Source organism: Watersipora subatra, chromosome 10, assembly GCF_963576615.1.
Source record: "Watersipora subatra chromosome 10, tzWatSuba1.1, whole genome shotgun sequence".
Classification (NCBI taxonomy): domain Eukaryota; kingdom Metazoa; phylum Bryozoa; class Gymnolaemata; order Cheilostomatida; family Watersiporidae; genus Watersipora; species Watersipora subatra.
In genome coordinates this window covers 600,470-616,443 of record NC_088717.1, presented here as the reverse complement: position 1 = coordinate 616,443, position 15,974 = coordinate 600,470, and the positions used below count along the sequence as shown (strand labels likewise).

The window sequence follows — 15,974 nt, the reverse complement described above, 5'->3', positions numbered from 1 at the left end:
TTTCAACTGCGATCAAGTTTTATCGATTGTAATCATCAAACACCCTGGCAAAAAGATCACCTCAAACGTCAGAAACAAATGCAAATGATGAAGACACCGATACTTTCTGATAAAATCTGCTTAGATTTTGTGTTAATTCACTTTTAAAGTAAAATATACGCCCTCAGTTAGTGTATTTGCAATAAACTCTATTTGCATTGATTTATAGACAAAAACCCCTCCTATTTATTGTAATAGTATACAAGGTTAAACCATAACTGCCACGAACAACTTTTATCGTATTTACTAGGTAAATCAGACACGCTGATTCCGATTTTGTAATCAAAATAAAGATTAGGCCATTAACTTTCAGAGTAATGAAGGATTTTTTATAGCGTTTTAATATCGGTCTCGAAAACAACACGATCGGCATAACAAGCTCCGCCCATAAATACGTGACGTAACCTAGCTTTTTAGGAACAGAAGTTACGTAGGGATGCTTAGACCGATTTAGAATAATAGAGATGGGTGTTTTAAAATCCATTTATATCTAAATTCAGCTTTAAAAATAATATCAGTCTTTTCTGAAAGGTAGTTAAGCTATTTAGCATTGCATATTTAAAAAGCGCGATAACAACGCTAGCTTGTGATAAAACCGTGCTTTTTGAGCTCATTTTTCTCGCCGTCCAGCCCATTTAAACATCATGTAACAAGCTGCGAGCAATTTTAAATAGTTTACATCCCTTTCATAAAAAACTGAAATTATTTTACAGGCTGGATTTAGATAATAATGGGTTTTAAGACACCCATCTCTATTATTCTAAATTGGACTAAACATTCCCAACTTCCGTTTCTGAAAAAGCTAGGTTTCGTCACATATTTATGGGCGGAGCTTGTAATGCCGATTGTACTGTTTTCGAAACGGATATTGAAACGCTTTAAAAAAGCCCAAATGACTTTGAAGGTTAGTGGACTAATCTTTATTTTGAGTACAAAATCGGAATCAGCATGTCTGATTTACTGCGTAGTTTATACGATAAAAGTTGTTCGTGACAGTTATGGTTTAAACAACATAACAACAAGGTCAAACATGATTCTTGTGCACATGTTCTTAGTAAACAAATAAAGAGAGAAACTATCAACATGAAGGAAATAAGAGCCTCTGACCATTGAAGGATATGTCAAAGCTTGTCATGCCGATAGGCTGAGCCCCATGACAGTAATAAACAAAGCTGTTCATTCCCACACTAGCCAGGAGTGGATAATACTCGACAGAGCGTGTCAGTGGCAGTTAAATACACATAATTATATAGTACATATATAAAATTATGAGCCTAGCTGGTTGTAAGTTTGTTATTAACTATCAACGACAGCGGCCAGCACTCCAGCTATTACCATCACAGGCTTTCATACACCGACAGAGGGAGATGAGAAGCAACTACAAAAGGCACTCCTCAAAAATCCGGTAGTCGCTTACATAGACGCATCTCGGCCGTCATTCCAGCTCTACCGAGGAAGAGTGTATGACGATGAGAAATGTAGCAGTTCGATGCTGGATCACGCTATACTAATTATTGGTTACGGGAGGATGCAAGGTAAACCCTACTGGATATGCCAGAATAACTGGGGAAAGAGCTGGGGTATGAATGGCTATGTACTGATCGCTAGGGGAGCAACCGATGTGGAATAGCCTCGCGAACTTACTACCCATACGTTTAACACGCCTCTAGCTATTTTCTGTGTGTATTATTTGGCTACAACGTTAGCGCTTCACTAAGTGGTGAAACCATTCAGTACTACATCAACGAGATTTACCTTTAGTTTTGGATGGGGCCATATATAGCTTGTATCTCAGTCTAAACTCGTGGCAAGAGTCTATGAAATAGTTGGAGGACTTGAGCAAGAGCTCATCAACAGGTTGGGTGCTTGGCCAGCGTGCATTCATGATAGACGACTCCTGACATACAAACCATTATGAACAGTAAAAAATATAAGCAAGACATGCATGAATTTGGAAGAGCCAGAAGACTCGGTCATTTATTCAACATCACATGTGGAAGTGAAGGAGACACACCCTTAAAATATGAGTGTTCTCCAAACAATTAAATACACTGAAGTTGAACATTTTTAAAGTTTTGGACTGAGACACTAACAATATTCGTTTATTAATCTACAACAGTTTTATCTTCTGATTTGAATACACTTTATAAATTTTGTTTACAGTTATCCTATCAATAAACTGCAAAATCGTCTTTCTTCAACTCATCTTTAATTATAACTACTACTACTATAACTACTACTACTATAACTACTACTACTATTATTACTACTACTATTAATAAAACTACAATTATAATTACTACTACTACTACTATAACTACTACTACTATAACTACTACTACTATTAATAATACTACTATTATAACTACTACTACTATAACTACTACTACTACTATAACTACTACTATTATTATTACTACTACTATTATTAATAATACTACTATTATAACTACTACTACTACTATTAATAATACTACTATTATTACTACTGCTATTATTACTACTACTATTATTACTACTACTACAACTGCTACTAGTACTACTATTATTACTAGTACTACTGATAGTACTGCTCATAAAGGTAGTACTACTGCACTCTACTCTGTGTGATGTCAAAAAAGGATGTGAATCCATTTTTTACAACAATAACACATCAACTCATTGGTTGAAACCATGGCTGTCTTTTATGCCACAGCGAAATCTGCTTGTACGCTTTAGCCGGTTACAACCAAAAGACCAGAAATTTGGTAATTTCCATAAAATCCTTCGCTTAACAACATGGTAACAGATTGTTTCAACTGAATATAGTTCAACAGGACCCTTTCAACTGAATATAATCCAACGGGACTCTTCACCTGAATATTGCCCAACAGTACCCCTTCAACTGAATATAACCCAACAGGACCCCTTCAACTGAATATAGCCCAACAGGACCACTTCAACAGAATATAACTCAACAGGACTCCTTCAACTGAATATAACCCAACAGAACCACTTCATCTGAATATAACCCAACAGGACCCTTCACCTGAATATAGCCCAACATGACCCTTTCATCTGAATATAACCCAACAGGACCCCTTCACCTGTATATAGCCCAACAAGACCCTTTCATTTGAATATAACCCAACAGGAACCTTTCAACTAAATATAGTCCAACAGGACCCCTACAACAGAATATAACTCAACAGGACTCCTTCAACTGAATATAACCCAACAGGACCCCCTTCACCTGAATATAGCCCAACAGGACCCTTTCATCTGAATATAGCCCAACGGGAGCCCTTCAACTGAATATAGTCCAACAGTACCCCTTAGACTGAAGATAACCCAACAAGACCCCTTCAACAGAATATAACCCAACAGGACCCCTTCAACTAAATATAGTCCAACAGGACCCCTTCAACTGAATATAGCCCAACAGGACCCTTTCAACTGAATATAACCCTACAGGACCCCTTCAACTGAATATAGCCCAACAGGACCCTTTCAACTGAATATAACTCAACAGGACTCCTTCAACTGAATATAACCCAACAGGACCACTTCATCTGAATATAACCCAACAGGACCCCTTCAACTGAATATAACCCAACAAGACCCCTTCACCTGAATATAGCCCAACAAGACCCTTTCATTTGAATATAACCCAACAGGACCCTTTCAACTAAATATAGTCCAACAAGACCCCTTCAACAGAATATAACCCTACAGGACCCCTTCAACAGAATATAACTCAACAGGACCCCTTCACCTGAATATAACCCAACAGGACCCCTTCAACTGAACATAGCCCAACAGGACCCCTTCACCTGAATACAGCCCAACAGGACCACTTTAACAGAATATAGTCCAACAAGACCCCCTTCACCTGAATATAGCCCAACAGGACCCCTTCACCTGAATATAGCCCAACAGGACCCTTTCAACTGAATATAACCCAACAGGACCCCTTCAACAGAATATAACCCAACAGGACCCCTTCAACAGAATATAACCCAACAGTACCCTTTCAACTGAATATAGCCCAACAGGTCCCCTTCAACAGAATATAACCCAACAGTACCCCTTCAACTGAATATAACCCAACAGGACCCCTTCACCTGAATATAGCCCAACAGGACCCCTTCATCTGAATATAACCCAACAGGACCCCTTCAACTGAATATAACCCAACAGTACCCCTTCAACTGAATATAACCCAACAGGACCCCTTCAACAGAATATAACCCAACAGGACCCATTCAACAAAATATAACCCAACAGAACCCCTTCAACTGAATATAACCCAACAGGACCCCTTCAATAGAATATAACCCAACAGTACCCCTTCAACAGAACCCAACAGTACCCCTTCAACTGAATATAACCCAACAGGACCCCTTCACCTGAATATAGCCCAACAGGACCCCTTCATCTGAATATAACCCAACAGGACCCCTTCAACTGAATATAACCAAACAGGACCCCTTCAACTGAATGTAGCCCAACAGGAACCCTTCATCTGAATATAGCCCAACAGTACCCCTTCAACTGAATATAACCCAACAGGACCCCTTCACCTGAATATAGCCCAACAGGACCCCCTTCACCTGAATACAGCCCAAGACCACTTTAACAGAATATAGTCCAACAATACCCCCTTCACCTGAATATAGCCCAACAGGACCCCTTCACCTGAATATAACCCAACAGGACCCTTTCAACTGAATATAACCCAACAGGACCCCTTCAACAGAATATAACCCAACAGAACCCCTTCAGCTGAATATAACCCAACAGGACCCCTTCAACAGAATATAACCCAACAGGACCCCTTCAACAGAATATAACCCAACAGTACCCTTTCAACTGAATATAGCCCAACAGGACCCCTTCAACAGAATATAACCCAACAGTACCCCTTCAACTGAATATAACCAAACAGGACCCCTTCACCTGAATATAGCCCAACAGGACCCCTTCATCTGAATATAACCCAACAGGACCCCTTGAACTGAATATAACCCAACAGTACCCCTTAGACTGAATATAACCCAACAAGACCCCTTCAACTGAATATAACCCAACAGGACCCCTTCAACAGAATATAACCCAACAGTACCCCTTCAACAGAACATAACCCAACAGTACCCCTTCAACTGAATATAACCCAACAGGACCCCTTCACCTGAATATAGCCCAACAGGACCCCTTCATCTGAATATAACCCAACAAGACCCCTTCAACTGAATGTAGCCCAACAGGAACCCTTCATCTGAATATAACCCAACAGGACCCCTTCAACTGAATATAACCCAACAGAACCCCTTCAACTGAATATAACCCAACAGGACCCCTTCAACAGAATATAACCCAACAGTACCCCTTCAACAGAACATAACCCAACAGTACCCCTTCAACTGAATATAACCCAACAGGACCCCTTCACCTGAATATAGCCCAACAGGACCCCTTCATCTGAATATAACCCAACAGGACCCCTTCAACTGAATGTAGCCCAACAGGAACCCTTCATCTGAATATAGCCCAACAGGACCCCTTCAACTGAATATAGCCCAACAGGACCCCTTCAACTGAATATAGCCCAACAGTACCCCTTCAACTGAATATAGCCAACAAGACCCCTTCACCTGAATATAGCCCAACAGGAGCCCTTCAACTGAATATAGCCAACAAGACTATTTCAACTAAAAATTGGTCTAATATGAATGTTTTCACCGCTGTTCTGATGGCCACATGCCAACTCTCCTTCAAATATGCAGTGACCTGTAGTTGACCTGTAGTTAATGATGTTTCATATACTTGCTACAACTAAATACCGATCGTATTCATGATAAGAGAGAGCTATAGCAACTAATACATAAAACATGGAAGGTTGATAGACAGACAGCAGACAGGTGTTCGGACTACGCGAGCATCTTACAATGCGACAACCTAAAATAAAAATTTTCTATTTCCTGTTTTGACGGGCTGCAGATTGAAATGCATATACATTTACATTAGCCAATGTTAATAAACTGCTAAACATATACTGACAACATAAATCAAACCGAGACATCTCAGACAGACAGATGTGCCCTCCTACCATAGTTATCAACTATAACTTCAAGTATATAGCAATACCTTGCCGAGGAGGCTCCAGATATGCTCAGTGATGTGCGGACAGATGGGAGAGAGGATAACCGCTTGAGATTCTATGAACCTAATGACGAGATCTCTGTGCATGTCATTCTGGGAAAGATCTCTGTACTTGTCTCTCGCCGCTTGAAACTCGAAGAATCCAGTTTTTAAAGCTTCCTTAAAAAGCAACTTTTCGTAGTGGGCCTTTGTTTCCGTTATTCCGTGGTTGATCTCACTGAATGACGGAAGTACTTACAATTATATTTACCCTGATCTCAGCATACCGGTATATCGGGCACCGCAAATCAAGTATTCCAGATCTTGTCTTGAATAAGTCTGAAATTTCATGTTTTTTACAAACTTACTATTTATCACTGTAATAGTATCTCAGACTAGCTGACAAATGTCATACACTGAAGCTTTATAATTCAAATATAAGCATTTAGCGAATTCTGATCCTGGCAAATTAACTTTATTCATACCACTGCTGAATTAAAAATCTTTTTGTTGGATCAGAATGCAAATATGTGTAATATTATCCATTTACAGGGATAGAAAAGTACATCCAACCACAATCGAACGAGCGAGCAATGCTTCAATTTGTTAGCATTACAGAACGGAATAACATATTTTTTCTATTTTAAATAACAATAAATAGAAATCTGCAGACCAGTATCTGGTTACGCTGGTGTGTTTTCAGTGTTTTAAATTGGGGTACCTCTACTATGTAGCAAGGTGCTTAGGCTAAACTCAGTATAGTTAATGACCAATTTTGTAATTTGCTTGCACGACATGATTATACAAAACCTCTGGCAATCATATTATCGACCTTGCCTGCACAGCATCATTTTGTTGCACTATTGTTTGTTTAATTTTTGGGTCAAGGACACACTATATTAACCTCAAGTAGGGTTCAGATCAGTCTGCTGACAACATGAGCTGTTACAATCGGATATAAATATCATTTTCTGTCAATGTAAATTCCTGATACCATATAGTCAAGAGGTCTTCAACTGCTGTTTAAGCTAATTAAACAATAAATAAATCCGAATTTTATCTAAATTAAGCAAGTAGCAACTAGTCAAGATCGCACCTAATGAAAACCTTATCAGTGAGCGAATCGGTAGGCCCAGTTCTCATGGAGTCGAGAGAGGCGAGCATTTCCTTGACCCAATCAACTAAATTATAGAGCCGAAGTAGCCCTGCCTCGGCCATTTCCTCCACAAAATTTGCATCTTCCACTGAATCTCCAGCATCGGCCAAGGAAAGACGAGTTCCTGTAAAAGCAACACCAGATGGAGAATTATAAACGAATCATTCAAATGAACGAGAGCAGATAACTCCTACTGGTTCTCAGATGAACAAACTATTGTTATGATAGCTTAGCTGGCGACATATAATTGGCTGAAAACAGATATTATTTGATCCACATGTCTGGGAGTTGTTTAGTTTGGTTGTGCATCATAAACCGATGCATGAGTGATAACAGAAGGTTCAGCCACAAATGTAGAACTTGAGGTTTCTGACAAGCAATACAAGTGACCAATGGTTTCTGACAAGCAATACAAGTGACCAATGGCTCTCTTGTGTGAAATGTAAAATAATCTGCAAACATATAATTTATAAATACGCAAGCAATTGGTTTAATCACATATTGTCCTTATTCAAACACCAACTGAGAAATCAATATGTATTTCGGGTAAGCAGTAATGCAATCAAAATACTTGCAAAGTCATGCAAATGCAGTATATATGTATAGACAAAAACAGCTACAATAAATGGTGACTTGATGATTTAAACACAAAAGTGCAGTGAAACTCCAGCAATTTTTGATGTTTTCAGGAAAAAATCTGCTTTTTAAAACACTAAAAACATCATCTAATGTAAACAGCAGAATGCGACAAACACAAAAATTTTGTAAAATGCAATCGGCTAAAAACCTGATGACAAATACTTTACATAATTATGCAAAACATTAAAACAAATGAATTCTTATTATTATTATATGAAACCGTGAAATGTCAAAAAACAAAGTTATATCATGAAACAATTATATTAACAAATAATTAAAAGGAAGCCTTTGTTGTCACTTCACTTTAGAGGAACATGTATAACTTACTCAATTTACACTAAATCAAGTCTAAAGTGACTTACCTAATGTACTCTTCATTGCTTTTTCAAGTTGAATTTTTACTACTATTTTCATGTTTACCTGTGAAACTGTGATACTTAGCGAGACTTGAGATATTACTTTAGATGTTCATGAAGATACTTGGCTCTGATCGTAGAATGAGGTATGATTATAGTAGCGAGTGAGATCGCTTTTATCTACTAGGAACCTGGTAACGAGATTATCCTTTATACAATGTGCACAGCTAGACCAACAGCTGGACTAATGGATAGTCTTGTACTCAACAGCTCATCGCATTTGTTTTACAAATATCAGATTCTCAACAAACAATCGAGTGCGAAAGGTTTTCACAGCACTTTAGCAAACCCTCCAGTGTCCGTAAATAACCACAATACCAGTGGATGAGTAAATGAACCTTCAGAACAATGTTCATGATAATATTGCCAAAGGTCAGAAAGCAGTCAGTAATAAAACAAGGGTTAGAGAACATGTTTTATGCAATTATGGAAAAACCAGAATAGCTGGTTAGAAAGACCATTTATACCCTTTGCACCATGTAAATATGTTTGTAATTTTAAATAAAAGTACATCTACTGACCACTAAGTGTAAGCGTATGAAACAGGAATATTGAGGGCTAGGGGTGGGAGAATATAAACAGTTCGGGTTCATGATAATTAATGATTAAATACATATAATAAAGAACGATACAACTCTGGTAATATGTGTGAGCAGAAGGCTGCTATATGAGGTACGATTGACAGATAAAACGTAAGCGAGACCAAATACTTACCGTCTGCTGAGAATTTGCAGGTCGCCTCATAAAGAGTCAAGAAGTTTCCTTCACCCTTGGACATCTAGAAATGAGAGGAAACCAACTTAAAATCTGAAACCAGTAAATAGTTGACTTTACTCCTGAAATAACATCTAAAAAGCAAAAACCTTAGTTTCTCAAAACATCATGGCTTTGTGTGGAAATATGAAAATGCTAAAGACAATAAAAAATTCGAAAAAATTGAGAACGAAAAAATTTACTTCAGCTAAGTTTAAACTTAGTCTACGTAACAGTAAGTTAACTCTATGTTAGGATAAGTTACCTTAATGTAATAGTAAGTTAACTTTATGTAAGAGTAAGTTAGCTATGTAAGAGTAAGTTAACTCTATGTGAGAGTAAGTTAACTCTATGGTAGAGTAAGTTAACTCTATGTAAGAGTAAGTTAACTCTATGTAAGAGTAAGTTAACTCTATGTAAGAGTAAGTTAACTCTATGTAAGAGTAAGTTAACTCTATGTAAGAGTAAGTTAACTCTGTAAGAGTGAGAGTAAGAGAGTGAGAGTGAGAGTAAGTTATGTGAGAGTAAGTTATGTGAGAGTAACTCTATGTGAGAGTAAGTTAACTCTATGGTAGAGTAAGTTAACTCTATGTAAGAGTAAGTTAACTCTATGTAAGAGTAAGTTAACTCTATGTAAGAGTAAGTTAACTCTATGTAAGAGTAAGTTAACTCTGTAAGAGTAGGTAAACTCTGTAAGAATAATTTAACTCTATGTAAGAGTAAGTTAACTCAATGTAAGAGTAAGTTAACTCAATGTAAGAGTAAGTTAACTCTATGTAAGAGTAAGTTAACTCTATGTAAGAGTAAGTTAACTCTATGTTAGAGTAAGTTAACTTTATGTTAGAGTAAGTGTGTCTTTTTCTCAAGACCCATCCATTGCTATACCTACTCTTCTGATGTCATGTCTCTATGATAACTCAACAGAGCATATGAGAGTTTATTAGTTGTATACTTGTGAATGTATTCTTGAAGCTCATTAATTGCTATCCCATGACGCCAACATACTACATCCACCATCATATGTCAGTTTAAGAACTTTTTGTTACTACAACCCTCAATTAACTATCCCAACTCCTCCACAATACTATTAGATTACCAACTTTTACAACGCGTTTGTTCATTTAAATTAATATTTCTTGATTTGTCTTTTCAGTTTTTTTCTTTTTTCTCTCTTTTGGCATGTAATGAAAAATATCAGTTAGTTGAACATTACCAATGCCAGTAAAAAGTTATACTTACATTATAAAAACTACACGAATAGCTAAGGTTAAGGTTTGACTGTATGTCAGGGTTTGACTGTATGTTAAGGTTTTATTGTATGTCAGGGTTTGACTGTATGTTAAAGGTTGACTAGCAACAAAATTCACATTACTGTTATTTTGTATCAAACGACTCACCATGTCTTACTCTGCTGTGCTGCAGGTGCAAAATATGTGGAAATGTGATTACAAGCTCTTAAAAGCTCAAATACGAACAGTTAATCGCAGCCATCACAAAAACGCCGTAGGTTGGAATCAATTTATTTCTCTGACATACTAAAGCAAATCGGTTATTGTTTTGACACGTGATGTTATGAATTGAAAGGTCAATGAAAGGCTCAATATAAAACTTCTCGTAGCACTAGTTTATGACAAACACTTCGGCTTTTACCGAAAAGCCCGTATCAAATATAGATGCTCGCTACTGTAGTTTTGTTTTTGCTTGGTCTAATCATCTAGTCGTAATCTGATCATGTGACCCATACTTCCTGCCAAACAGCGCGAATAATTTCTGCAGTATTTTTAGACTATCACAGGTGACCAACAGGCTCGGCATGTTTATCAGAAGATGATATGCACTTCTTCGAGCTAAGGTTGAAAAATTAAACAAATTTTTACGGTAGGTTTTGAGATAACGGTGCTCAAAATGACAGCATTACAATGATGATGAAATAGACGCGCAAGGGCAATAGACATGGTTTTATTGAATGCGTGAAGTATATTTGTGAAAAAATTTCGAGGAATGAAGTTGCATGAAAGTGTAAACAGAAGCCATCTTGTTCATCAACGTCCCATCTAATTTACGGCGCTTTTGTGATGGCTGCGATTAACTGTTCGTTTTTGAGCTTTTAAGAGCTTGTAATCACATTTCCACATATTTTGCACCTACAACACAGCAGAGTAAGATATGGTGAATATTTTGATACCAAATAACTGTAATGTGAATTTTGTTGCAAGTCAACCTTTAAGGTTTGCCTATATGTCAGGGTTTGACTGTATGTTAAGGTTTGACTGTATATCAGGGTTTGACTGTATATCAGGGTGTGACTGTATGTCAAGGTTTGACTGTATATCAGGGTTTGACTGTATGTTAAGGTTTGACTGTATATCATGTTTATACAGATATAAACATATATTATGTTTATATCTGTTCCCGAACACGTATAGCAATAGTTTTATTGAGAGTTGTCTTTCATACTGTAAAACAACTCCAAATATGCAACCTACTGAAATTTTTGTGCTGATCTGACTGCATACACATGCAGTTGTACATGTCAATAATGTTGGAGAGACCAATGGAAATATGCAATGTGTTTTACAGCTAGTCTACAATGCATCAGTCTCGAACCACTCAAATCGGAATTGTCCTAATTTTGTACACAGAACTGATGAAATTGACATTGCTAGGCAAACTGACGTTCTTCAAACTGGCAGTATTGAAAAGTTTTACATATTTTAAGAAATTCTAAGAAATATTTTGCTATTGCACTGCTTAGCTATTGCCAGCATTTATTGAATTGAAACTTCTGCATACTTGAAACACTAATCATGACTCACCAGTTCTTCGTCTATAGCCTGTGTTTCGACATGGTATAATATACAAACTGTGCAGCAATAATGCGGTTGTTGATAAATTTATTATCAATAAAATCTACTATATAAACTACATATATGGCCTCTCGCCTTTCCAACGTAAGGCATTACATCTGGAGCATTTTTGGACATTCGTCCCATAAAAAAATTCAACCCTATACTGTATTGCAGGAATGTAGTCAAGTGCGAAGTTTTCTGTCCATACACGGCGCCTGGTAGCAGCTCTTGTAGCTAGTGCATCGTGTTCTTGTCGCCGCTGCATCTGCTCGGAGGTTTCTGCACGTCTGGCCGATGTAGCGACTGCTCTGAGCCGTTTGAGTTGCTGCTGGGGTTGGTTCAGTAGTCTCTGCACTTCTAGCGGCTGCAGCATCTATTCTGGCCTGCTCTCGATGTACCCGTGTTTGTTTGGCGGTTTCTGCTCTTCTAGCAGCTGCAGTAGCAGTTCCGTTTCGTTGTGGGCGTAGCTGTGTTTGCTCTGCAGTTTCTGCTCGTCTAGCTGCTGTTTTGCGAATTCGATCTCTTTTCTACGGGAATCAATCTGTTCTTGCGTTTGAGCAGTAGGCTCTTTGGAAGGCATTGTACTGCTTCAAGCATTTCTAAAATTGAATGAGATGGTGTGCTTTTTTGTAATATACGCTGCTCGCTTTCTTCTCACCATCGCCTATCGCCAGGCTCGGAGTGCCCGTGCAAGTTCTGTAGTAGCTGTAGTTCTGTAGTACTCGTAGCTGAAAAAAAAGTAAAAGTAACTCAGCTGCGGAAGGAAAGGAACATGTTTATTATCACAAACAGTGGTACATCCAACGTTTTCAACCCTTTCACTGAAGTAGACTCACTCATGCGTTTTCTATGGTCGACCGCCATAGACACATTTTTGCGATTTTCCGAGCAATTGCTAGTAACTGAATTTTATTATTCGTTGATAACATAACCAACGATCTTTAAGACTTGTATGGAGTGACAGTGTTGTCCAAAGATTTCTCTATAAAATTAGCCTAAAATTTAATTTTAAATCTTTGTTTGAGAATTTCCAGCTTAACCACTTCGGGTGCATGCACGCTATAGCGGCTTCGAGTATATTCTTCTCAAGTTTATCAGCCAGTTTTTAGGCTTTGCGTAGTTGCATTACTCACCCATCTATATTTAGAGCCTGCTTACAGTTACACTATATCTACAAAGCTAAGTATGACCTTCAGACATGTTTGCAGACATTGGACTGGTCAAACAGCTATGGTCAAATGAAAGAATTTCGAGTAATTTGAGTTCAAAGTTCAACACCTCGATCAGTTAGTAACAACGGTAGTAGCTAGTAGTTGATGCGTATAGGCTTCAATTCAGCGATAGAAATGGCAGACTTCCAGTAGAGTGGTGACGAAGATAAGTTAACCGCTATGGAAGAGACTGTAGATTGCATTGTATACACAGTATAATGTTTTAATTGTTTGTTATTATATATACTTTTATACATTTTCATGCTACCCTTATTAGTCAAATATGTTCGTAGAACACGAATTTTAATAAAACCGCTATTTCATGCTACTTTCAATATTTATTATTTTCAATTTTTGAAATAAAGATAATACGATCAGATGCAGAATTTTCTCTGCTTTCCAAAAAGTATAGGTGTTCTATGTAAAAATGTGAGTGCTTCTACGGTTAAAATGACATTTTGTTGACCCATGTCATAATCTGTAGAGCGTCATAATTGTACCTGAACGCAAAATTGGATTATGCAATTGTACCCGAAGTGGTTAGAAACAACCATTTTTGTGTAAGTTTTGAAAATGCCACTGAGTTAGAAAACAATTACTTATGTTAATGACATAGCCGATTTAGATTTGTGTGATTACACATATAATTAAAATAGCAATAACATAGTAAATAGCAATAACATACAACAATACTAACCTTTTCGATGTAGAAATTTAGTAGGTAAAACGCAGTAGCAGTACCCGTGCAAGTTCTGTAGTATCTGTAGTACTCGTAGTTGGAAAAAAGTAAAAGTAACTCAGAAGGAAGTGAACATGTTTACTATCACAAACAGTGACAAATCGAACGTTTTCAACCCTTTCACTGACGTAGACTCATTTATGCGTTTTCTCTGGTCGACCGCCGTAGACACATTTTGCGATTTTACCAACAATTGCTAGTAACTGAATTTTATTATTTGTTGATAACATAACCAACGGTCTTGAAGACTTTTATGGTAGTGACGGTGTTGTTTTAAGATTTCTCTATAAAATTAGCCTAAAGTTTAATATTTTAATCTTTGTTTGGGGATTTCCAACTTAAAAACGAACATTTTTGTGTAGTTGATCAAAGGCGTCCGAGTTAGAAAACAAATAACTACTTATTTTGATGACGTATAGCCGATTCAGATTTTTGTGATTACACAGATAAAACAAACGTTCCAGATGGAGTTTCAAATTAAAAAAAATATCATGAAGCATTATCGGCAAAATGGCTGGCAGTAGGCCGATAGCTAAATTTGTACATGAACGCAAGTGAAAGGGTTATGTATTGAAAGTGTGGCATTTCATAGACAATACAACATTGCATAAAAAACACTTACCTTTTCAATGTGGAAATTTAGTAGATGAGAATTGTGTTTTTCCAGTGGCCGCAAGAAACAAACGTTTACGCGACCTTCTCGGTACACGTTGGCAGTAAATATTAATTGCATGTAAATTACTACGTGCTAACCGCATATGACGTGTTTGTGTAGAACGATGGTGATTAGGTTATGTATAATAGAGGCGTGTACTAACCGGAGATTCCCGTTAATGCGCCCTAGATACCTAGTAGCGGGTAATAGTTCGAAAAGTACGGTACTCTATAACGCGGACACTCAATCACACACACAACGATTGCCGTTTATATAGTAGATTATAGTGTACGATATATCTTATAATATATGTATATAGGCATTATTAATCTGATTTCTCCTGTATATATATAGATCTATAGGCAGACCGGCTAAACCGGATAATCGACTAAACCTGACCACCTACCACTCCTATTAGTCGGTTTTAATGAGAGTCGAGAGTACCATGAGAACAAAGCAGGCAAGACCTATTTTCAGGCAAGACCTCCTATTTTCAGGCAAGACCTCCTATTTTCAGGCAAGACCTCCTATTTTCAGGCAAGACCTCCTATTTGCAGTGACAATATTCCTTGCAATATACAGTATAGTTATGAAAGCTGAGTAGCAAGCAGCAGTCAATATGTATGGCAAGCAGCAGTAGAAATCAATTAATATAGCTCCAGTAGCGATTAGAAATTAGCTCAGCAGTTTCTCACCAAAAGAGCAAAAACAGACAACTATAAAATAGCAATAGTGAATATGCTACAGGTTGACAACCCATTGATCCCTATCTGCTTATGCCAGAACCTGATGATAACACTTTTGTCAGAAAGTATGGATACGAGCACCCATTTTGGTGATCGGTGAGAAGCTGCTGCTCTAGTTACTATGCCAGGTATATGCATGTAGTTGGCCATGTAGTCAGCGATGCAGTTAGTCAATTGCCATGACACATCTTGCTACATGATTTAGCAGTTGCTTTTGGTTGTCAAAATATAAAACCAAAGCCTATACTACATTGGCCTGCTCTAGCGGGCCACCATAATCTATGAAAAGTTGTCCACTCTGTAAATGAGTGCCCTAAAGAAACCTTAAATAAGACGAAACCTTTTTGCTGTTGAGGAGTAGATGGCCATTAGCTCTGATTCCTTTAGGCCATTTGCTCATATCATTTGGCCACATAGCCACATGATGATAGAGATAGTAGGTGAGATGGTTAGGGACGAGGTCCTTCCCAGAAGTCCTCAGGTCGACAGGGTACCAGTATTGAAATTCCTGACGAAGCTGCTTCAACTTGTTAACCTCTATTGAACAGGAAGGGAGCACCTCAGTCTGACAGAAGATGTAGTCCCAGACCTGCAAAGAATCAGTAGAGTTAGGGTTATCTGCTCGTAAGTCAGCCTACACACAGACAATCA

The 15,974-nt window shown here is 37.7% G+C and overlaps 1 protein-coding gene across 1 annotated transcript in view; it reads right to left on the bottom strand.

Moving 5' to 3' along the window:
* LOC137407347 (leucine--tRNA ligase, cytoplasmic-like) overlaps positions 1-15,974 on the bottom strand; it is a 68,693-nt gene that overhangs the window by 9,216 nt on the left and 43,503 nt on the right. Inside the window, exons 16-20 of the mRNA XM_068093972.1 lie at positions 15,664-15,912; positions 9,085-9,148; positions 7,256-7,439; positions 6,166-6,397; positions 1,795-1,936 (exon numbers count right to left, since the gene is read on the bottom strand). Coding sequence (XP_067950073.1) covers positions 1,795-1,936; positions 6,166-6,397; positions 7,256-7,439; positions 9,085-9,148; positions 15,664-15,912 — 871 coding nt within the window. The remainder of the gene's footprint in view (positions 1-1,794; positions 1,937-6,165; positions 6,398-7,255; positions 7,440-9,084; positions 9,149-15,663; positions 15,913-15,974) is intronic.